General features: G+C 38.0%; 1 protein-coding gene across 1 annotated transcript in view; it reads right to left on the reverse strand.

Moving 5' to 3' along the window:
• Positions 1-26567, reverse strand: part of LOC150100342 (serine/threonine-protein kinase DCLK1-like) — a 427047-nt gene that overhangs the window by 90465 nt on the left and 310015 nt on the right. The window contains exon 13 of the mRNA XM_090402717.1: positions 5377-5457. Coding sequence (XP_090258843.1) covers positions 5377-5457 — 81 coding nt within the window. The remainder of the gene's footprint in view (positions 1-5376; positions 5458-26567) is intronic.

The following is a 26567-nucleotide window of genomic DNA, read 5'->3' on the forward strand; positions in this document are numbered from 1 at the left end:
TTCTCAGTGGGAAATCAGACCTAAGATACCAAAATTAAATTAATGCAGCAGTTATATATTTTTCATATACAAGTAGTAAAAAGATGTATTACCATATTTTTAAAATGTTCTGAAACAGAGATGGTTGTAGACAGTTTTTTCACTTAGTTATCAAGTAAATTATATTAGACAATAAACCGTATTCTTTTATTGTATTGTATTGTTTTAATCCTATACCCAAGCTTAAACAAAGTTTGCATTAAGTATCTTCATGACTAGGCTAATTGGATATAGAGGCCTGTTGACTTCACATGTAGTGACCCTTCCTATAATGAACAGCCATATACATGTTCAAAAGGAGCAGAGAAACGGGGAGGCTCAGGGTAGACAGGGGTACACAGCGTGAGAAAAGTGGATGCTCCAAGACGAGGTGAGAGCATGTGTAGGCAGGAAAGGAATGGGATGACCAGGGATCAAGAGGAAACAGTTGGAATTGAAAAGGGTTCTAAAATGAAGAAGCAGAAAGGGAAATGGCCCCAGTCTAGCATGGAGAGATCACATCGAGTGAGTGGTATCAGTGGAACTAGCTGTAGATCCAGAAATGAGCTGTTGTGTTTGTATACCAATGCTAGAAGTATAAGAAACAAGGCAGATGAAATGGTTGCACTAATTGTGTCTGTTCACCCAAAGATTGTCAGAATAAGTGAGACATGGTTGGAAGAGGATGACATCCTGACAGGAATAGAGATGGAAGGGTATGATGTGTTTCATGAGAATAGAAGGGGTAAAAAGGGAGGGGAGGGGGAGTGGTATTGATGGTCTCTTTAGTGGGAGCCAGGCCCAAATGGAGATACTAGAAAGAGTTATGTCCATACAAAGTAGAGATGCAAGACGGAAATAGTGCCAGTGGTTTTGAGGCAGTATGGTGTGAGATAGAAGTGAATGGAATCAAATACTTTGTGGGATGTTGTTATAGACCAGGTAATGTGGATAGTGGTGATAGTGAAATGTATAGTCAAATTAGCCAAACAAATAAGAAAAGGGTGATCATTATGGGTGATTTTAATTATGGCAATATAGACTGGAATGATGAGATAGCAACTGGAAGTAAAGAAAATGAGTTTCTTGAGTTTTTGAGGGATAACTACCTCAGACAGTATGTAACAGAGAGCACACGAGGATTAAGGGTCTTGGATTTGGTCATCTCATCAGAAGATGTAATTATAAATGAGGTGTCAAATCATCCACCAATTGGTGAGAGTGACCATGAGGTGATGACCTGGGTGGTTGCCAGCAGTGAGAGGACCCCTGTGAGAAAAGGGTATATGTGGAACTACAAGAAAAAGGGACTATTCAATTGTTTGCAGATGATGCAAAGTTGGGACGAACCATAAAGAGTAGTGAAGATGTTGTGGCCCTGCAAGAAGACTTGAATAAATTGAGTGATTGGGCAAGCAAATGGGGATGTGAGTTTAATGTTGCAAAATGTAAGGTTTTAAAATTTGGAAAACAAAGATGGGATGCAGAATTTATGCTTGGTGAGAATATATTGTTGGAGGTAGAGGAAATAAGAGATCTGGGGGTGATAGTCGATAAGGATCTAAAATTTAGGGGACACATCGCCAAAATTGTGAAGACAACACAAAGGCTTCTGGGAATGATGTGGAGGACACTAACGAGTAGAAGTAGGGAGATTCTTGTTCCGTTGTATAAGGCTTTTATTAGTCCATGTGTGGCCTGAAACACTGTGCCCAGATTTGGTCACCGGGTTTTCAGAAGGATGAAGAGATGTTGGAAAGGGTCCAAAGGCGACTGACTAAGGTAGTTTCTGACCTCTGGAATGTTGAGTGTGAGGAAAGATTGAGAAGATGTAATTTGCAGAGTCTGGTAGAGAGGAGGAAGAGGGTAGATATGATAGAGACCTACAAGTTGGCAAGGGGTTGTTATAAGATCAATGGTGGAGAGGTTCTACAGAGAATAGTGGGAAATCAGGGGAGAACCAGAGGTCATCCCCGGAAACTGTATAAAGAGGGTGTGAGTAGGGGGAGTGAGAGGCAGGTTTTTTTCATGCAGAGTTGTGAATGATTGGAATGCCTTGCCTGAGAGTGTGGTGTCTGCAAGGAGTTTGAGTGTGTTTAAGACACAGTATGATGAGATGTGTGTGTGTGTGTGTGTGTGTGATAAAAGGCCCTCCCAGATGAGTCTTTGACTCCATGAGGTCTTGGGGTAATAATAATAATAAAAGGAAATATACTTTGTATTATGGTATACTAAGGCAACTGTTGTAAAGTCAGCTTCTAGATACAAATGGCCTAGTAGTGAAGATACTTCATGTGCAAACTTGGCTTCCTTATGCTTGGGTATAGAGGAATAAAACAAGAATATAATTTTTAGTATATAGTAATGGGTTCCAGTTTCTTCCCTGTTCAATCATTGCATGTGATCGATGGTTTCCTCTCTTCCGATTTCTTCAATAATACCAGAGTATTCAAGGACGCTGTACTTTCACCAACTTTTCCTCCCACACATAAATGACTGCCCTTTACACTGATTCAAATAATGGAATGGAATGCTTAACATTCCTTTCCTGAATAGGTAATAGCTCCATGTTAAGCATGGATTCCATGCTTCAAGAAGATGTGTACTAACTAATGCATGGAATACTGATCTCATTGCCCTTCTCAAGTGGGGGTGAGTGCAACCTGACTTCTATACTATCCCAACATACATCTTCCTTCTTTCTTGCAAACTCTCATTTCACCTCCTTTTACCCCTGATAATATGTATATCTCCAGGCAAAATCAGATTTCTTTTCTTGGGCTAACTGCACTTGTAGCCTTTTCCAAATAAATCACACCCATAACCTCTTCAGTTTTCAAAAAATTTAGTTTATTTTCTGCTCAAGACAATGCTTCTCAGTTGTACAACTGCTATCATACCATAAATCTCAAACCCATCCACTGACCCTTAGAATACTGCCCTCACATTTGGGATGGTGCACCAAGAGCTTGTCTAAAAATGGGAAATGCCAATTAGAAAAGGGTAATTCACTTAACTGATGATACCTTTCTCTGAGATTTATTCTAATCACTTTCACAAAGATAGTCAACTGGCCACCATCACTAGTTTCCTTTAAATATGTAACAGCAGAAGCAATTGCTGGTAATATCCATTTACTGTCCAGTTTGAAACTTAATTAACTGACTTCTCATCCTCACCTGTCATTAAAGCTATCTCCCTTCTTTGGAACAGCCTTCCTCACATTGTTTTTCTCCAAATAGCTGAAAGATCTTCTCTTGTTCACTTATGTGCTATAGTTTTTTTGAACTCTCATGTGCAGCATTGATATAAAAAATAACAATCAAATGTAGTAGTAATAGTATTTACTCAATTTCATTATGCAAATATATGCTTAGTACTACTGGTATTCATGACATTTATGTGATTGAGACAGAAACATGTATGTAATTCATAATTAATTCAACTGCTCACAAAAACTTAACACATACATGTTAAAAATACTTAAGAATAACCATCGCCAAGCAAAAGCAATTCAAATGCTATCTCCAGTTGAATTTTTGTTGCTTTGCATTAAAGATACCAAGCAATTTTATAAACTTGGTTTTAATCTTTTTTCCCAAGTAAGCAAACAAGCAGGTAAGTCAAGTTTGCACCTGAAGTATTTTCAGGTCTGATGCAACTAGTGGTAAAGGTGGAGTTAGCTCTGATCACTTTCCTTAGTATCTTCCACAATGCAAAGCAAATCTCCATGCAGACATGTATGATGCTATGCATTAAGGGAAGGGCCACTACCCAGACTGGTTTTGACCTTTATTGCGGTCTCATCAGTTGGAGCCAGATCCTGAGATGCCAAGGTTGAAGTAATGCAGAACTTATAAATTTTACCTATACAAGTTGCCACAAGGTGCTTTGACATTCTTAAATAAAAATCTCAGGATGAGAGAAAGATGTAGAAAGTTTTTTACCTTAGGTATACTATACGTTAAAGATACTAAGCAATTTCATAAACTTGGTTTTAATCCTTTTTCCAAGTAAGTAAACAAGCAAGTAAGTCAAGTTTGTGCCTGAAGTATTTTCAAGTCTGAGGCAACTCGTGGTAAAAGGTGGAGAAACTCTGATCTTGTATAGGTAAAATTTAAAAGTTCTGCATTACTTCAACCTTGGCATCTCAGGCTCCCACTGACGAGACCTCAATAAAGGTCAAAGCCGGTCTGGGTAGTGGCCCTTCTCTTAATGCGTAGCATCATACATGTCTGCAAGGAGATGTGCTTTGCATTATGGGAGATACTAAGGAAAGTGATCAGAGCAAACTTGACTTACCTGCTTATTTGCTTACTTAAGAAAAAGGATTAAAACCAAGTTTATAAAATTGCTTGGTATCTTTAACGTATAGTATACCCAAGGTAAAAAATTTTCTACATTTTGTTGCTTTGATAAAATAAATCATACATGGCTAAAAGTCTGGTAGTGATTACTATTAAAGTAATTATTTTTCTAATTACACTACATGTCTGCTGTGACTAGCTGTTTTATGAGAGAAACGTAAGTATATTGGATGGATATTTTGTTTTCTTATTTTACTTCTTTAATAAAATAAATACTAATAACTAGAAAATTGCAAAGGGAAGAGAGTCTTCAATTACTTAATTTTCTAAAGACAGTAATTATAATAACCAGTTTAAAAAAGTCTAAAAATGATGCATAACATACTATCTTTTTTTTTTTAATGAATCCATATGGTTCTTCATTTTCATGCTGATGTAATTCCGCAAGAATATAAGATAAAAACAAAATTATTAAAAAGAGAGAGAGAGATAAAAGGGATGCATTAGCATATGCAAGCTGAAAAACTCACATAACATTATGCCTCTCAGTTGGCAGTATCCTCTCCAAGCCTGTGGTTATAGCCACAAGATGAATACTGAAAAGGATGGTCAAGTATGTAGTTCATTTGAAGGATAATTGGAATTTTGGTGAGAAGGTATGAAAAAAAAAAAAAGAAAAGCCAGATATTGAAGAAAAAAAAAGATGCAAAATAAAAACTGCTCTGTTCACAATACAATGTTCAACACCTTGTTATTTGAACAAGATTCATACACAAGTGAAAAATATCTCTGAAGTGCATGTGTTCATATATATATATATATATATATATATATTTTTTTTTTTTTTTCATAGGAAAGATAGAAGATTCTCATTTAATTTACTGAGCTGCTTGAATAAAGAGATTTCTGATATGTTATTTAATAATATATTTTTGATTTTTTTTAAAGTCTAATAAAATATGCTTCCTAAAATGTGCAATATGAGTGGAATAAAAAATAGAGTTATAATAAAGAGATACAACCACCACCAAGAAGATGATGCAGAACCCACCGCTACCCATGGATGTTCCAACACTTGAGCTGCCGAATAGCGAACTTCAGGATCAATTTCTAGCATATGACTGATGAGATCCTAAGTTTAAGGGGAAAAAAATTGATAATGAACTGCTTTGCTTCAAAATCACACATGACAAATAATGATATAAAGCATATGTAAATAATGATGCAAAGGATGGACAACTTTTTTTGTAGGGTGAATCACATGAAGAGCAAGGCCTTTGCAAGCCAGTAACCTAATACAGTTTTGGGGAACCTACAGTCATTTGTGACTAAGTGCAACTTTATTTATTTATCTTTTTCTTTGCATAACACAAGTTAAAATGCAGTTCTGATAATAGGATGGACATGATTTATTATATCTAATTAAATTTATAAAACATTCACATTCCTAAGAAAATCTACACTAACTGTATTTTTATAAAAGTACTTCAAGTACCTAACAAACATTCATTTACTTTTAAAAAAAGATAATGGTAAATATGATGGAACAAACATTTTTACACCTTTATACATAAGACAAAGGAATAAGAACTTACATAAATACATTCACAGCAAGCTACTTCAAAATACTTAATACTTTACTGACTGAGTGAGAACAAAATAAACACACAAACACACCGAACCTTTCTCTCTCTCTCTCTCTCTCTCTATATATATATATGGGGGGGGGAGAGAGAGAGAGAGTGTGTGTGTAGTGGAAGTGGTGTTTGCACTGTACTCCTCAGTGCCAAACCGCCCGAAGACTTAAGTTCAAATCTAGTCGCCGAATAGAGGAACTTTTTCTGAGCCTTTTTTTTTTTTTTTTACCAGTTCTCAAGTTAGTCAATCTCTGACATGGTCAAGTGGGTATTTTCTCATAGAAACTCAGGTTTTTCATCCCGTAAATTCAAGAAACTCGAATGTAGAACTCGCAACGAGATGGTGGCACTTGTTGAGCCATCTTTTCACTGCGAGCTGCTTAAATTAATGATAGCCTTGGGCAAGGGATCTTTGATTGGCAACCAGTGGAGATTGAACTGCTCACTCAGTCTCCAAAAGTTACACAGCGCTAAAGTAGCCTTGCCTACTCCCTATATGGGAATAAAAGGTGTTAGCTGATATATATATATATATACATATATATGTCTGTGTGTGTGTGTTGTGTGTATATGCATGCGTTATGTTGCTCCTCACACTACAAATTATAAATTAAATTAGACAAGAAATTATACTCTTGTTTTAATCCTTTACCCAAGCGTATGCAAAGTATGCATGTGACATATCTTAATGATAAGGTTACTTGCATGGAAAGGTTGTTCACTTCACATCAATTGCCTTATTTTCCCATAATGCACAGCACACTTTTCTGCAGATAAACACATTGCAATGCATTACAAGTTTACTACTTGGAAAATACATGAGTTCTGCATTGAAAATGCAGTATCTTTCTGGGTGCAGCTCCCACAGATGAGATCTCAATAAAGGTCTAAAACGATCTGAGTGATGAGTCTTCCCATAATGCATAGTATACAAAAGGTTGTGCATTGCTTTTCCATTGAGATCTCTCATATATATTTATTTTAAAACATATTTCATACTTACTTTGCCTGTCTGGTTTTGACAAATGATTAGTGTACCTGCTGTCTGACCAATGGGGTGTGAATTCCACTGTGAACATGGATGTTTGCAAATGTCTTTAGGTGGGAGGTGGGCTAGGTCAATTTCATTGACCTAGCCCACCTCTCCTTATTGGATGGTGTAGATGGCCTAAAGTGATGAAAAAAAAAGTTCCATATTTGGTCTCTAGAGCAGGGGTTCCAGATCAGGTAAAAAATAAATAAAAATATATTTATAAAAATTTGAAAAAAAGTTAAAAAATACCTTAGCTCACCATAGTCCTAATACACTACATGTTTACAAACTTTTGTAGATAGGTTTCCAGTTAGTTACCAGGTAAATTATACTAGACAGGAAATTATATTATTGTTTTAATCCTTTATCTTACTGTAAACAAATAGTTTGCATGTGAAGTCTCTTTCCAACTAGGCTACCTGTATACACAGGTTATTGACTTCACATCAACTGTCCCTATAGTTGAAGCCCCCATAACAATTATTTGGCCTGCATTTATTGTGCTAATCTGCCACTGCATATCTTCTATATCATCCATTCTCCCCACCCCACCCACCCACCCTACAACAGCAACTAACTGTATATTTTGTTCCTATATGAAGTGTATTCTATACCCTTGTCCTCCTGTTCTCCTATTTTTTGTGACTATATTTCATCTATATCATCTGCTATCAGCCAAGTCTCACTAATGCATATAATTTCTGATGAACTAGCATTAACCAATGCTCAAACTCCTCCTTCTTATTCTTGATAATTGCTGTATTAGTGTACATAAACTGTAGTATCTATCTATGTTCCAAATAACCTTTACTCCTAGTAATGAATATATCATTTAATTTTATTACTTGAGAGGTATCCAGAGAGTTAACCAAAAGACAATTTATCAAAAAAGCAATTCACCAAATGAACAATTCATCGAAAATCAATTAATCGAACAACAGTTAATCGAAAAAGCAATTCCTCGAAAGGCAATTCCCCGAAAAAGCAATTCACCAATCAGCAGTTAATCGAAAACTCAATTCATCGAAACGCAATTGATCGAAAAACAACAATTCAACAAAAAGGGTTGACAACAATGGTATAATCTTTGATGGACAGCATGGATTTTCTAAAGGGAGGTCGTGTTTTAGTAATCTACTTACTTATTACAATAAAGTGACTGCTTCCTTGGACAGAGGAGAAGGATACACAGTAATATACTTGGATTTCGCAAAAGCTTTTGATAGAGTACCTCATGATAAGTTGACAGTCAAACTAGAGCAGATGCGGTTGGATATTAGATTAGTGCATTGGATTGGAGACTGGCTATCTGATAGGTATCAACAAGTTGTGTATGGGGGTGCAATATCCAGGAAAAGGAAAGTCACTAGTGGAGTGCCTCAGGGATCTGTTTTAGGGCCATTACTATTTAACTTGTATATTAATGATATCGGCGAAGATTTGGATGGAGATATTCACTTGTTTGCAGATGATGCAAAGTTGGGACGAACCATAAAGAGTAGTGAAGATGTTGTTGCCTTGCAAGAAGACTTGAATAAATTGAGTGATTGGACATGGAAATGGGGATGTGAGTTCAATGTTGCAAAATGTAAATTTGGTTTTAAAATTTGGAAAACAAAGATGGGATGCAAAATTTATGCTTGGTGAGAATATATTGTTGGAAGTAGACGAAATAAGAGATCTGGGAGTGATAGTGGATAAGGATCTAAAATTTAGGGGACACATCGCCAAAATTGTGAAGACAACATAAAGACTTCTGGGAATGATGAGGAGGATACTGACGTGTAGAAGTAGGGAGATTCTTGTTCCATTGTATAAGGCTTTGATTAGGCCACACATGGACTATTGTGCCCAGATTTGGTCACCTGGTTTTCAGAAGGATGAAGAGATGTTGGAAAGGGTCCAAAGGCGACTGACTAAGGTAGTTTCTGACCTCTGGAATGTCGAGTATGAGGAAAGATTGAAAAGATGTAATTTGCAGAGTCTAGTGGAGAGAAGGAAGAGGGGAGATATGATAGAGACCTACAAGTTGGTAAGGGGTTGTTATAGGATCAATGGTGGAGAAGTTCTACATCGAATAGTGGGAGATCAGGGGAGAACCAGAGGTCATCCCTGGAAACTATATAAAGAGGGTGTGAGTAGGGGAGTGAGAGGCAGGTTTTTTTCGTGCAGAGTTGTGAATGATTGGAATGCATTGCCTGAGAGTGTGGTGTCTGCAAGGAGTTTGAATGTGTTTAAGACCCGGTATGATGAGATGTGTGTGAGATAAAAGGACCTCCTAGATGAGTCTTTGACTCCATGAGGTCTTGTTTAATAATAATAATAATAATAATAAAAAATCACAATTCATCAAAAATACAGTTCACCAAACAATGAATTATAAGGCATGTGGGGTGAAGATGTGTGTGCAATTTTTTTTGTTTTGAATTGTTTTGAGAGGGATATATCTTTCAGGTCACTTATATATGGTAAACTACTATTTATCTGACTTCGTTCGGAAAGCGTTTTTTTGCGGGGCATACTGGTTGCAGTGAATGATATCTACTGAGGTAGATATAGTTGAGATGTTAAATAAACATTTCATAAAGGTATTTCATCCTCGTGAAAATAACATCCTACAGAACTTGAGTTCAGTGGGGAGGGAGGAGGAACACTGATGGTAAGTGAGTTGGAGGTATATATGAGGAATTCAGTAAACTCGATATCAATCAGCATGTAGGACTTGTTGATATATCAACTTGTGTCTTTGTGATATCTCAGAAGAGGAAGTCACTAGTGGTGTGGTGAAAGGACCAGTTAAAAGTAACAAGCTGTATGAGGAGGGGGGGGGGGACTGAAAAGTTTTGATAAACAGCTAGAACAAAAATGATGTTAAAGCATCTAATATAAACAACAAGGAAGACCATATCATAAAACCCTTTTACACCTATGTTTCCTGAAATCGTAATAATTATTGTCTTTCATTTAGGATATGTAAGAAAACATGTTAGTGGTTTTGAAGAAATTCAAAGACACAGAGGTGCAGGCCGTCAGGATTTTCGTGCTGCAAGAAAAGTCTGTAACTGAAATTCACCACACATTGTGTGAGAATTTAGGGGACTGTGCCTTCCAGTATAACCAACAATTGAAAGCTGGGCATCTTGAGACACAGATGCTCCCAGGTCAGGGAGATCTTCCACAGCGATCACACCATGATCCTTGATGAACAAATACTAGCCAAAAACATCACAAAGACTTTGGAGACAGCCAGGGAACGAGTTGGTGTCATTATCTACCAAAATCTGGACATGCAGATATTCTCAGCAAAGTGTCCCCAAAGGTTTGAATGCCAACCAAAAGAGAAAACGTGTGCTGTCATCTCAAGGGATTTTTGATCATTTTGAGAAATCAGGTCCAAATTTTTTAGCTTGAATTCTGACCGTGGATGAAACATGGCTTCATCACTATGACCCAGAGAACATACAACAGTAAATGGAGTGGAGACACAAAGGTTCTCCATGGCAAAGAAGTTTTGAACCAAGAGAGAGAGAATTAAATTGGAGGTACTGAAGGAAAAACGTTGCAAGAAACTAAGCAGAGGCGTGTTGCTTTTGCAGGACAATGCACCTGCTTATGAAATCCAACAGACAATATACAACTTTGGATTTCAATGTCTACCTCAAACACCATATTCACCAGACCTGGCCCTAGGAATTTTTCGCCCCATGCAGTAGCATATTTTGCCACCCCTTCCCCTTAAAAAAAAACTTTTAATGACGTCTTAAAAGCCATGTTGTTAAGCTAGGCTTCAACATCTCTGATCATAAATTCTAAATAGCAGCATTAGCTAATAAAAATTCATAAGTTAATGAAAAATGATCATAAACTATATTTTTTACAGAAAGGGAGAGAGAGAGAGAGAGAGAATTAACCCTTTAATACTACATTCGTTTAATTATTATGATTTTTAAAAAATATACAGTACAATGAAGTTTTATTATGTAAAAATTTAACTAACGACATCCTGAAGTCTGGTTTCAACAGAGAAGAAATAAATGACTTTTTTATGATTTATTTTTTGTATACTGGTTGGAATGTATTCCCTGGAAGTGTAATGGGTGTGAAGACAGTGAATGCATTCAAGCCACAATATGATGAGCTGTGTGTATAATGGAGGGTCTCCCAATATGAGTCGTTGACTCCTGGGAGGCCTAATAATAATAATAATAATAATACACGCATACCCAGTCACACAACATGTTAGGTTCCAGACCACCTCCATATAGCAAATTTCATCGTATAGTGAATAACTGCCTTTTTTTATCACAATGCATAAAATGGCTAAATAACATTTTAAGTAGCCATATATATGTGTAAATGATGTGAATAAAGCATTTGTTTACGTCAGTTATGCAAAAGAAATATTTAGAATAATTTTCGGAAACGTAAATCTTATTCTGAATTGCATGACTAAAAGGAACATGCCGACCTGTTTACATACCAATCTGCATCATTAAAAGTTTTCTCATTTCGTCAAAAAGCTCGTCGCGTTTACGGATAACTGTAATATTAACTAGTGGCTTTTTTCACCCACTGACTAAGAACTTTATATTTGTTTTTAACAAATCTAACAGTAGTGCCAAGTAAGTTTAGCCTATGGCCTCTCTACGATATACCATTCTCAGCAAATTTAATTATTTTATTCTTAGTAGGTAATGTAATGCAACTTCTTTTCACTGGAAGCAATAACAACCATCCTTGGAATTTTATCAAAGCTGTGACAATAAAATAATTAGTATAAACAGTTTACAATTCACAGCCAACGAAACACCCAAACTCAAAGAAATGTAACAAGCAGTGGTGCATCCATCCCCCCCCCCCCCTTTCACAAAAAAAAGGAAAGATGCTCAGTCATCAGTCATATGTAATGCATAGTGTGTATTCTCAAATCGCCTACTCAATTCATCCCCCCCCCCAAGATTAAATCCTGAGTGCACTACTGGTAACAAGCTATGAATGTTGTAAATGAACAGCTATGGAAGAGTGCAGTGAGTGTTTCACAGGAGCTGCTCGTTGCTAAAAAACCTTCTTATGAGCTACTGCTGCATTGTATGGTGGGGAGCTGGACTGTTTTGATAATCACCTAGAACAAAAATGATATTAAATTAAAGAAACTGATATAACCACAAGAAAGAACATATCTTAAAATCCTTTAACCGCATGTTTCATCAAATTGTGATAATTTGTTCTTTCTCTTTTAGGATATCTAAGAAAACATAAAATTAATTGATTTTTTCTTGTGGATGTTCATCAGAACTAGTTATAATTGAAAAGCGTCGTATAAGCGGATCTTCGTAAAGCAAAATATCATAAGACTGGTATTACTGTAACGATAATAATAACTTGAAGGATTATTAGCCCAAAGTCACTAATCTCAGGGCCTATAAATGCTTCTCGCGTTATCGTTAAATTAAAACATAATCACTAAAGCTTTTTGGTTATATCAGTTTAAAAAACATAAAAATAATAAATAAAAAGTAGTAAATAAAAAAAAAATATATTTTCGTCATAATGTCTTTCTCACAAACAAACAAAAGAAGTTAGCTGTTAGAAGATTCCCAAAGCAGGGAGAAATATTTATCAGTACAAACTACAGTATAAACAAAAATGGTAGTTTCACTTGCTGCATTTAGTCTGCTTCTAATGGAAAGACGTTGTTTTCTTGAACTGTACATAATTTACATCCTTTCAATCAAATGGAAAATTCTAAATCCGTTCCCATTCAAAAAAGATAAAATAATAAATAATAATTGTTGTACTGTTTCAGAAAAGAAAAGAAAAAAAAATTTAAATGCATTTCAAATTTTAAAAGGCAATGCAATTCAAAATGATTAGAATTAAAATATATAATCTGCATGTATATGTAGTAAGCAGATGATAGTGTCCACTCTGCTATTCTAAAGAGTTAGAGGAAAAAATAAAAATTCACGATACTTTTAAAGGTAACTAAAATGATAAATTATGGTAAATGAATCACAGAAGTATCGGCAGTTGTTACGTTAGAGCTATCTAACTTCCTGTAGAAAGTATTTTACCTTGGGTATAATAAATGTTAAAAATACCAAGCAATTTTAAAGCTGGTTTTACTCCATTTCCCAAGTAAGCAAACAGACAAACAAGTCAAGTTTGCACCCACAAGTGATGCAAGACTAACTGATCCTACAGGTAGTGCAAGACCAAGGCAACTCGTGGTAAAGGTGGCATAAGCTCTGATCACTAATCTTAATATTTACCCTTAATGCCAAAACACATCTCCAAGAAGGGGATGTATGATGTTTTGTATTAAAGGCAAAGGGCCACTACCCAGACCGGTTTTGACCTTTATTGAGGTCTCATCAGTGGGAGCCAGGCTAGAAATACTAAGATACTAAGTTTTGGTAATACAGAGCTTATTAAGTATTTTACCAGAACAAGTTACCATAAGGTGTTATAACCTTATTAAATAAAAATCTCTGGAGGAGATATAAATGTTAAAAATACCAAGCAATTTTAAAGCTGGTTTTACTCCATTTCCCAAGTAAGCAAACAGACAAACAAGTCAAGTTTGCGCCTGCAAGTGATGCAAGACTAGCTGATCCTACAGGTAGTGCAAGACCAAGACAACTCGTGGTAGAGATTTTTATTTAATAAGGTTATAAAACCTTATGGTAACTTGTTCTGGTAAAATACTTAATAAGCTCTGTATTACCAAATCTTAGTATCTTAGTATTTCTAGCCTGGCTCCCACTGATGAGACCTCAATAAAGGTCGAAATTGGTCTGGGTAGTGGCCCCTTGCCTTTAATACAAAACATCATACATCCCCTTCTTGGAGATGTGTTTTGGCATTAAGGGTAAATATTAAGATTAGTGATCAGAGCTTATGCCACCTTTACCACGAGTTGCCTTGGTCTTGCACTACCTGTAGGATCAGCTAGTCTTGCATCACTTGCAGGCGCAAACTTGATTTGTTTGTCTGTTTGCTTACTTGGGAAATGGAGTAAAACCAGCTTTAAAATTGCTTGGTATTTTTAACATTTATTATACCCAAGGTAAAATACTTTCTACATTTATATCTCCTCCAGAGATTTTTATTTAATAAGGTTATAACACCTTATGGTAACTTGTTCTGGTAAAATACTTAATAAGCTCTGTATTACCAAATCTTAGTATCTTAGTATTTCTAGCCTAGCTCCCACTGATGAGACCTCAATATTCGCAGCATTATTCACCAAGACGTGAAAGAGAGCTCCAGTTCCAGTTCGAAGAAGAAAGAACCTGTGCCTACCAGTCCAAAAGAGGATCCAGTTCCCGTGGCCCGAAGAGAGAGCTCCGTGCTCACTTTCTACAGAAGTACCTCGGCGTTGGTAAGACCTTTTTTTCTTATTACTGGCTCTTTTACCCATTCCTTCTGGTATCTCTTCGCTTGTTGTGAGGGACACCGGGCGTTCCCCGACTTCGCCCTCCTTTACCTCTCCCCTTCTACAGCCAGTAGTTAGGTCTTCCCCAACAATGCCGTTATTCTTACCCAGAACTAGAACGCTTGGCATCGAAGTCAAGCGGCTCCCAGATGAGCGGACGTTAGTGAAAGCTCTGATTGATACAGTAGGGGCAGAAAACATATACGGCTTCACACCGTACTCAAGAGCAAGATTCCAAATTGTAGTCAAAAATGACCAAACAAGAAGCAAATTATTAGAGGGTTTCCCCTGTGCAGGACAAACGATCAAACCTTATTTAATAGGGAGTTTACGGAAAACGTTAAGAATAACTAGATTTCCCTTGGAATACCTGGAGAATGAAGACAACGTCAAGAAATTTTTTAGCCAATGGGGCGATATTATTAGTATCAAAGCATTTGAACATGCTGATTACAAAGGCTGGAAAACAGGCGACGTTGAAATACAGATGGATATGAAAAAGGAAGTTCCCAACTTCATTTTAGTGGGCTAAACAAGGGTCATGGTTAACTACCCGGGTGTTAAGAGATTGTGTTTCCGATGTGACTCTGAGGGTCACCTAGGGGCAGAATGCCCAAAACTACAGTGCAGAAATTGCAAATCAACAGAGCACAAAATAGTAAACTGCACAGAAGCTTGTCTTAAATGTGGGGACTTGACCCATAAAGTGGACACGTGCTTGCACAGAACACTCTCAGAAGCAGCTGGAGGGACCATAATACCGATCAGGGCTATACCCCTCGGTAAACCTGAGGTATCATCAGGGAGCGATTTTCCAGAGCTCTGGCAACAGACTGAAAAAGAAACACTAACAGAAAACACAACCTCCATGAAACCCGTAACGGGTAAGATACCCAGGGCAACCCGCCACATCAAGGAAATAACAGCCAACTTCGAAACTCACAGCAAAGAGGAAGAAGTTGTAACAACCAGCGCCCCAATAAAGCGCACAAGAGAGGCAGAAACAGAAGAGGCAAAAAAGGCTAAACAAAGCAGCCTACTCTCGTCAGAAGATGAAATGGACAACATCCAAACTACAAGCCAATGCGAAGGCACCCAGCCCCTTGAGGAGGCGGTAACAAAGACAGGAAACCTATCCCCAGTAGCGGACCAACCTGCAGAACCCCATTCACATATCTGCAGCACGGACATTTATAGCGTCACAGAAATGGAATTTCAAAACGACCTCGTTATGGATATTCCAAACAGCTCCGATAGTGAATCACAGGTGGAACATGTAGAGCAACAAACAGACAACCCCCCCCCCCCCGTTCCTCCAAATACCAACATGGATTTTAAAATTGCCACTTTAAACACCAACGGTTTACGCAACCCCTTCGCACAAAGCACTGTCTGGAAGCTAATGTTAAGGTACAAAATTAATATCCTCCTGATTCAAGAAACCCATTTTTATAAGCATTGGGACGTGGAGAACTTCTCGAGAAGTTACCCAGTCACCAGCTACTGGTGCTTTGGGGATGCTCACTCGCGAGGGGTGGGGATACTAATTCTCCCCCCCCCAATCGCGGGGGGGGGGTTCTTCAACGTCCAGAAGGACGCCATGGGATGTCTAATAACGGTGGACTGGAAGTATGGTGGCCGTACCATCCGGCTTGTTGCAGTATACGCTCCGAACAACCCATACCACAGAAGCAGTTTCTTCTCTGCCCTTGAAAACTACCTCTTGGGAGCAGAATACCTAATAGTAGCCGGGGACTGGAATTGTGTGGAAGACACGTTTGGACAAAGTAGGCGGGAACGCAAACTCCGGAACTGGCAGAACCGCCGCTCTAAAAAGATGCTGTGTAAATTTTGATCTCGTCGATGTCTGGAGGAGGAATAACCCATCGAAGGTAGAAACAACGTGGTGCCACGGCCAGATATCGACGAGACTAGATAGGGTGTACGTGTCCCAAAACTTGGAACAGTATGTTCAAAGGACACGTCACACCACAGCACACAACATGTCAACAGACCACAAATTGGTCATTTTAAAAATTACACTCCCAGAGGTTATGGAAACAGCCAGAGGTCCTTGGAGGCTTCCTCCTACCTTTCCCAGTCTTTTTAACGACCAGCTACAGAAACTCTGTGATGAATAGACAAATATCAACTGGGACTGGGAAAACTGGCTGCACTTTAAGTGGCAGGCTAAGGAACTGTTTCAAAAATGTGGGCATGAAAGGGTCTACCAACAACGTAAACGGCTGAGGGATCTCTACAGGGAACTCAGCTGGTACCGGTCAAGCGAACGGAGCGGAGTTCCCTGCGGACATCTTAACAGACAGGTAGAAATAGAGCTGCAGCAAGAGCGGCAGAGTAGAGTCGATGACCTCGACTTTCGCACGAGACTCTATCTCAGAAATTTGGAAACACCCTCTGCCGCATTCTACAATCAACAACGGGTGGCAGCAAACGATGAAAGAACGATTTACCAGATCGAGGAGAAAGGCCAGATTCTAAATTCAACCCATGAAATACTCCGTCACTTTCACCAGCAGTACTCGGCATCTTCGCTGACCAGCAGGGCACGGATGACTTCAGTGGGTGGGACGTCAAACATTTTCCCGAGCATCTTAGCGCCCTGCATGACAGGCCGATAACTGCAGCTGAAATAAAAGCCACGTGCAAAACGATGAAGACAAAAAAGACCCCAGGGCCAGACGGACTGGGGATAGAATTCTATAGATCTATCTGGGACCTTGTACTGCCAGCACTAGTAAAGATCTTTAACGAATTCCTCACTTTGGGAAACATCCCCGAGGAATTCGCTAAGAGCTAATACAATCTTTATCCCCAAAAAAGACCGAGATCGGACCTTTTCAAATAACTGCCGTCCCATCTCCTTAACTAACCTAGACTATAAACTTTTTGCAAAAATTATCTGTACACGCATTAAGGGCGGAATAGAAAACATAATAACAAGTTCACAGGTCTATGGAATCCCAGGTATATCTATGGAGTTTAATCTCTTCCTGCTAAGAGACCTAATCAGACTGGCCAAGGAAAAAAAATACCCCCCTGGCACTTCTCTCCACCGACCTGGAAAAAGCATTCGACAGCGTCAGCCACATGTATTTACAGGACACCCTAAAAAAAGTAGGCATAGGCCCGAGACTTCGGCGTACAATTAAACATATGTACACGGAGGCCTCGACACAACTGTCTATTAATGGGTTTCTGACAGAACCAATCCGTATAAAGAGAGGGGTTAGGCAAGGCTGCCCACTAAGTCCCCCTTCTCTTTTCCCTAGCATTAGAACCCCTCATCGAAAGAATAGAGAACACCCCTGCAATTAATGGTATTCCACTGCCCCAAGTCTCCAAACAGTGCAAAATAGTGGCATATGCAGATGATATAGTGGCCACACTCAGAGACTCTGAGTCTATCTGCATCTATCTTGACATACTGCAAAACTTCAGCATAGTCAGTGGTCTCCGAGTTAATGCACAAAAAACCAAAATCAAAAATTTTGGAAATTTCCATAACACCGGACTTCCCTACGGTTTAGCGCTGCATACGCAGCCGCTAACAATACTAGGAGTTCCCTTTTCTGAGTCGCTAGCTTTACCAGTTAAAAAATTACAGGAAATAAGTACGGAAAAGATAAGTCTATTCAAACCGACCTTTTTCTCCTTTTATGGCAGAGCCACAGTGATAAAAACAATCATTACCCCAATGCTGATGCACACAGTCAATATCACAGGCATCACACTGCTACAAGAAAACCAATTATCCAAAAAACTCATAGATTTCTTCTGGAATGAAAAAAAAAACATGAGGTTAAAAAACAATACCTGCAACTAAAACATGAAGAAGGGGGGTACGCTCTGCCTGATCTCAAAAGCTTGCTTTATGCAAATACATTCAAAACCGTACGGAAGGCCTTAAACTCAAACCATATTTCAGGCTTCCTAATTAGATATTTTATAGGACTTTTCCTCACCCTCTTTGGAACCACGGACTATGCTGGACCCCATGCAAGGGTTGTGCCCAAGTGGTACCGCACACTAGTAAAATCACTCACAGTACTTAGAGACAAAGGAACAGAAATCCTCACACACAAACCAAAAGCAGTATACTGGGATTTCTTCCAACTCTCCAGGCGTGATACACCAAACCTCAGGACAAACAATGAAATTCTCTTTAAAAACATCAAGAATAGCTGGGGACAGCCTTTTCATCGGGATCTGGCCTGGCGAATAGCTTATGGGCGGCTCCCGGTGAAACAGGTTAAATCTAGGTACGTACCCAGTCCGTGTGATCCCTTTTGTGATGTCTGCTGGGGGCGTGGAAACGGTGGAGCATTTCTTTTATTTTTGCCCACCAGCCCAACGCGTCTGGCAAAGACTGAGCACAGCACTGGGAATCCCGATGCTATCACTAAAAGAGGTCATACACCTGCAATTCCCACCACCAGTCAACAAGACCCAAAAATTCACCATTTTTTAATTAACGTCTTAAAGTATCACATCTGGAAGGTACGGAAAAAATCCCAGGTACGGGACGCAAATTTAATGTACGCAGGAATAAGGAAAGGTTTCTTTTTTTATCTTCCTAAATTTCTTGCGCAAGAGAGACATCAACTAGGCGACTTTAAATTTGTGAACAAATACTGCAAACCACCGAAAATATGCTTTCTTATACAGGGATGCATCAAGCCCTGTATATTTCTTTAGTATCTCCAAAACTCCACCTAACTCTCCCTAGGAAAAGTAACAACCACTCTGTTCTTCCTCGCCACAAAGCTTTCGCTGGCACGGTTTCCTTTACTCCAAATAAGGGGGGTAGATCTGAGAACCCGGGCTGCGAAGGCTTACTGCGAGGCGGTGCTGCTCCTTGTGAGCGGCATCTCCCGGGCCAGTCTTCTACCCCATTCTAAGTCCCAGTGGTACCAGGTCTGTAAGTTCCTTATTTTGTTCCTTTCAGTTCAACTGACCGGACCTTAAGTCCTTTAATTTTTATGTAATTTAAAAAAAAAAAAAAAAAAAAAAGTTCTAACTGAAAATACTGTTTTCAAAACAGGTCAATGGATCTCCTTCATAGATAACTGACAAAATTATTAAGGATAAATTTATAAGTGAACTTTAGTCAAAATTTTTATGGTTAAATTTTCTTTTTTTTTTGAACAGATAAATTGAGAATATGTGTCACAGACCAATTAGCCATATAAGGCTAAACAGGTTGACTGAGGCCTCTTTTACCTCCTACTATCCTACTCTATCTTTCATTATTCTCCTCTCTTACTGTTTGCTGACCCTCAGCATGCTTTATTTTCCAAAGGCCTATGATGAGAGACATGAACTCCCATTCGACCTCAATAAAGGTCGAAACCGGTCTGGGTAGTGGCCCCTTGCCTTTAATACAAAACATCATACATCCCCTTCTTGGAGATGTGTTTTGGCATTAAGGGTAAATATTAAGATTAGTGATCAGAACTTATGCCACCTTTACCATGAGTTGCCTTGGTCTTGCACTACCTGTAGGATCAGCTAGTCTTCCATCACTTGCAGGCGCAAACTTGACTTGTTTGTCTGTTTGCTTACTTAGGAAATGGAGTAAAACCAGCTTTAAAATTGCTTGGTATTTTTAACATTTATCTAACTTCCTGTTCACTTTATTTCTGTGATGTTTTCTTTTTTCTGGCTATCATCAAGCAATTAGACAGTCTTCTTTTTTCTTTCTTCCCCACCCCATGCTCTTGGTATAAGCAAATGTTTTTTTGAGCATTCCACTTTTATAAAAATACCATGGCACTTCAAATTGTAAAATGAAACTTCCATCACACTGGTTATTCATTTTGCTGCAATGTATTCACCAAGCTGAGTTAAGCAGTGTTCTTTGCCGATTTCCTTTTTCAAATGAAGTTCTAATTTAACAATAACTAAAGTCAAGCTACTGTACACAAAAGTTGCTTGGCAAATAAATCAATGTTCATCCTTCGTTACAAAATTATCATACTAAACATATGATGTTTAGTAAAAAAAAAAAATGGTAGTACATGTGATATAACTTGTGTTATATCACAAGTACTACCATGAGAAACTTCGACTGTTATAATAAAAACGATTTTCCATTAAGGCTAAGAGAGATATTGTTAAACAGAGATAGGAACGCAATGGTTGGGCTGATGTCAGAAAGGTGCCACTAACACGATATTTTATTGAAAATGGGACACTGAAAGAAGGCGCATAGCTACGAATTTTTCAAAGGCTCCAATGATCGTGCTATGCTACCAATGCACTTCCTTTCTGAAATGTCTTAATTTTTATAATCCCTGTATATTGCAACATATGAATAAAATGACTTCAAAAATTGCTGATTTTTAGGGCATATTGCTTTAAAAGCATGCCGATGGATGCACTACATTAATAAGGAGAAACACGCAAGTGATTCACAGTAATCACTATACGAAAATAGTTTTTTTTTTCCTTTTCTTTTTTTTTTTGTGCAGCTGAAATGGTCGCGGATTGCTCAAGATTGTTGGCACTTGAATGAATCCATATGATCTATCATACGTTTGGATAAAAAAAAAAAAAATTAAAAATTTAGAATTATGGTGCCTTTTTAAAAAGTAAATGAAAAATGTCACAAGCCAAGAAATTGTATAATAAATTACATAGAAATAGTAGATATTAAAGATACAACATGAGTTCAAAACGAATATTTGTAGAAACTATGAAAGTTTCCTAAATTTAACCTGAGAGCTTATGAAAATACAATCCCCCATAAGCTCTCAAGTTATTTTAAGTGCTCATTTGAATAGAAGAAGCTAAGGTAACTTCAATCAATGCTGAAGATTGTATTCTCGTAAGCTCTTTCTGTATAATCAATGTTTATTAGTGGTCACTTCTATGCGTTGCAGAGTTAACTTCTGAAAACTATGATACTGTATTAAAATGACTGCGTTTCATAGTTGAAATTAGCAAACTGTTAACCACTACCCCTACCTCCCATTCTCTTCAACCATTAATAACATTACAGAGCACAGCTGAGATTACCACTCATTCGGAATGAATCATTCCAGTAGTTGCGATATTAGATTATCTGAGTGTGTGGAACACTCGGCAGCATAGCTAGACTTTTATCTCTCTAGACAAATTCATAATATATATAGTTAGACAGCTGCAATGTAATACACTTGAGTCGGGCCTTTGTTGTCGTTGTGATCGGATGTGTTCCTTTAGATCAGGGGTTCCCAACCTTTTTGTTTCCTAGAGCACATTCTAAAATACCAATAGGGCGACGGGCACCATCTATTTTTTCAAGCAATTTTTTTGAATTCTTTTGTTAAATGAATACATACAAAGTTTACATTATAATCAAATGTTTTATTACTTAAAAGTTTACATTATATAAAAATTTAAATATATATATGTAACTTAGTGTGATCTTTGGCATTGCATTTCATTGGCCAGTGCTTCATAATTAGGAGAATATGATGATATTCCAGTTCTTAAACTGGAATGAACAACTTCAAATGCACATCTACTTTACATTGTATGCGTTTAATACTTGTCATGTGTCATTAACGCATGCGTCATATAGCATGCCATGAATTGTTGCGTGATTATTTCAAACTATACGGCACACGGTTGAACAGTGGCAGGCACACAAAAATTGGTCGACAGGCACCATGGTGCCCGCGGGCATAGGGTTGGGAATCCCTGCTTTAGACTCTGCCTAGTTGAATTTTATATAAGGTTTTTCGGGAAGCTCGCATTGCACTGGAACTAACACAGTTCGAGACCTACTATCTCCCCCTCTGTATGAAATGTGCAGAGGTCTAATGGCCGGCATGCCCCACCCGCAATGAGGACCAGTGGTGGATGAATGGTATTTTAGGGAGGTAGGTCTCTGCACTGTGTCCAAGTAAGTTCCCGAAACTCCTTTTTCCTTGTTTTTAGGATAGTCACCTATAATAAACTAACTTTTTGCTGGTAGACGCTTGCTCTAAGCTGTCTACGGGATTAGTTAGTAGACTCTCAAAGTCTACTTTCAAATCGCAAACTACTATTATTATCATTCGCAAACTACTCGGGAAACCGCGATTTTCTCTTAGGCCAAATTATGGACTCTCCATACGATGGGCTCGACTTCAAGCAGCTATTGGCAATCTTCAAATGGACAGGAAAGGTAGCAATCCACCAAATAGAAGAGATTGAAACAGAGGACTACCAATCCACTGACCCTCTTCCTAATACCTCACAAGATTCGAGCAAAGAAAATACTACATCAGCTAATATTCACACACTACAGGATAATGACGACTTTCAAGTAGTCAGTAGGAAGAAGAGAAAGGAGTCTCTAGCTGCAGAACCTGAAATACTGCCTCAGACCTCAGAGAGAGCAGCACCAATGGACACTACACAAACTGAAAGAATAACAGAGACGGATACAGTAACACAGCCTAAAGAGAGAATTCCATCAGTGATCTTACGATCCAAAGAAAAATGGTCATGAATCACCGAGTTCATGAAAAACAACAATATCAAATTAAATCCAGCAAAGAACACCGATGAAGGAGTCCGGATTCAGCCTGAAGGTGCATTGCACTACCGTCTGCTCACCAGACATTTAGATGAACTGAAAGTCCCATATCATACTTTTCAGCTTAAAAGCGAAAAAAACCTCAAGGTGGTCATCAGAGGTTTGATAGAAACCATACCATCTGAAGAAATAGCCACTGATCTCAAATCGCGAGGACTAACACCAATAAAAATATCACGCATGTACAGAACGGATAAGAAGCCCATGCCTCTGGTCTTGATGGATATCAGTAAAGACCAACGAGAGATTTATGACCTTAAGACTGTCTGTAACTTGGTTATCAGGACTGAACCCCCTCAGAAGGAAGACATCTGCTGGACAATGCCACCACTTTCAAAAGTATGGTCATGCTCAGAAGCTTTGTAGGGCAGAATACAAATGTGTAAAGTGTGGAAATAATCATCCCTCGCATACATGTGCCAAGTCAAGAACCACTCCTGCTAAGTGTGCCAACTGTGGCGGCCCACATCCAGCTAACTACAAGGGCTGGTCACTCTACCCATCTAACCTGACAAGGACTAGGGAGGCAGTAGCCCTGTCCACTCAGAAGCGAGTCACACAACCTGAATCGGAAATTAAAGTATGGGCCATTACACCTGATAAATCATATGCCTCTGTAGTTTCAAATTAGCAAATCAAATCCAAACCAGGCTAACACAAACAGATTTCTTAAAAATACCCAAGTCATATTCTCGTTGATTAATGGATAATCCGGCCATCACAATAAATTCCATACAGGTCGCATTCTGGAATGCTAATGGACTCAGCAACAACATTCTAGAACTCCAAGAATTTGCTACTCACTACAAATTGATATCCTGTTAGTTAACGAGACCCATCTGCGGCCCTGTGATAATCCCAAGCTAAGAAATTACTCTTTAATTAGAAATGATAGACCTAATGCCAGAGGTGGAGGTACTGCAATCTTTATTAAGAAAAACATCCATTACAATGAGATAAAAAAGATTCCTCCAACTAATCTTGAAAAAACTGGCATAGAAATTTACACTATTAATGCAGACATCTTAAAAATATATTCCGTTTATAACTCCAGGCAGAACTCTGCAATCCTCTGATCTTTCTCAGTTGCTTGACACTACGGAAGCAACAATAGTAGCAGGAGATCTAAACTCAAAACATCCCTTATGGAATAGCAGGTGTGCAAATTACAACGGAAAAATTCTTCACAATTTTGCTAAGCTGAGAAATATTATCATCGCAGGTCCGATAGAACCAACACACTATGGAACACACGGCAGGCCCAATGTATTAGATATAGCCATATTCAAAAACACATCTCATCAATTCAGCTGCAAGTAGTTAATGACCTCAGTTTGGATCACAACCCAGTACTTCTAAAACTGGGAGAGGATCCGGAACTGAGGTTTATCGAACACCTGGGTGAGCCAGGTGTTCGATAAATTCTCATTAATTTAAGCCGTTTTTCATAGAGATGTAGGGTTTATAATCCAAGGGATTGAGATCCATCCAGCCACAAAGGTTAAAGGTTATGTAATACACTTAGTAACATAGCATGTCACTGGCACCCTTGGCAACTTCCCCAATGCCAAAGTGTTCCTACGCCGCTGAGAATACAGCTTAACAAAGCTCATAAATCTGTCACAGATGACCTATACCAAATTTTGAAAGATTTGAACGTATTTACTGCAAAATATTTCTTTTTTTTTTTTTTTTAAATTCAATGTATTGGGAAAAATCTGAATCTTGATATTTTGTGTTCAACAATAAAGAAATTCTCATAATTTTTTTTTCTTTTTACATTTACATATATTCACACAGTAGCACACCCAGGATTTAATCTTGGGAAGGGGGGAGAATTAAGTAGACAACTGAGAATACACACTACGCATCGCATACGACCTATGACTGAGCATCCGCAATGATCGCCAATTCATAAGTAGTATAGAAATAGAAGACATGACACAACATAAATTTTTAAAAAATGAATTTTAATTAGCATAAGATTTTTGGAAAATTTTCTAGTGTTTTAAAAGGAAAAAACACGGAAAAAACTTTCCGTGTTTTTTTTTTCCTTTTTCTTTGGGGAGAAAGAGCCCCCCCCCCCCCCTCTGGGCGAGCCACTGATGAAGAGAATACATACATGTTATAGAGGAACACAAACACAGGAAAGGCTGTGCGGCCTAAGCTTAATCACTATTGAAAAATACATTGGATGTTGGAACTGAAGTAAAAAAACTTCATTTTATGATCATGAGCTAACACAATTCCTAAGGAAAAACAGGAGATTAGAACTTGTGTATAAATAAGGTGAAATGAATTCTTTTAGCCCTTCTTGGCGGAAATTATTATTTTTCAATCCGGAAAAATAATAATTTCCCCAAGTGATTACTTTTTCCGATTTCTGTGGCTGTATTTAAAAATCGTATCAAAAAATTCCAATTATCTCTGTCTCACTCTAGTACCTGCCAATGATAATCTGATCTCATCACGAAGTGTAAAACCTCTGTGTACGCTTTCCGTATTTAAAAGTATATTAACACTTCACATTCGCACCTGGATGTCTGCCATTCCTTTTTTCCCTGGCGGGTACTAGCTGTTAGTGGATGCATGTGGCTTCCACGTCGAGCGGTAGCATTTTTCCAAAGTTTTTCTGTATATTAGTTGCAACTATTTTTGGGAGAATTTTATATCTAAAATTAGCATTTAAGTATCTGGATGACATCGAGTATCTGAAATGCAATTCAAACTGATTTCAAGTTACATGTTTGCTTTTCATAAATTGAGTGCTTTCTGTATCCAATGATCATTATAAACAGCTGTTACACAATTTTCAGATGCAACTGAAAATCGAACGCGTATGTCAGGGCAAATGCCTTCAGCTATGTTATCTATGTTTATTGCTACAATAAACGTGTTCTGTTTGTGTGCATGCAGGATATTCTGGGGAAGCAGAGTGTTTTTCCGTTAAGTGTGTCATTCGAGTTGTCTCTAATTACACGAATTGTTCCTAAATAGAGTACACAAATGTCTTTTTACTGTTAAACAAAGGCACCTTTTTTCTGGCTTGTGCACTATAGCATCTGTTGAAGATGGAAAGTTTCTTTAATGGTATATGGACATTTTCATTGCAGTCTTCGGACAAAACAGAAGTAGTAAAAATTTATCTATTCCTGAATAAAAATGAATACTTCTGTGTATTATAAGAAGTTATTGATCTACAACAAAACACTAGCATGTGTGAGCTATCTTCCATTATTGAAAACACAGAACAGCCACTGACACTAAAAATAAAAAATACAATAATGCATGGTAGCAAATAATAATATTTGGTTTACCGATCAAGTGTTGATCAATTTTATTAACTGAACCAACTAGTTTCGCCACACTTATCTGTTGGCATCTTCAGGGCACTTACATATAGGTTTAAACAATTTCACAATTATGAGTAACTGCAAAACTGACAAGAATAAAAAACTGACTAGAATAATTACAAAAAAATAGTATCGAACATGAGTGAAACACGTATCACGTGTACAAGATCAGCTAGCTGTTGCTGAGGAAC

Source organism: Typopeltis vanoorti, chromosome 13 (assembly GCF_054136105.1).
Source record: "Typopeltis vanoorti isolate ZY-2024b chromosome 13, IOZ_Tvanoo_1.0, whole genome shotgun sequence".
NCBI lineage: Eukaryota > Metazoa > Arthropoda > Arachnida > Uropygi > Thelyphonidae > Typopeltis > Typopeltis vanoorti.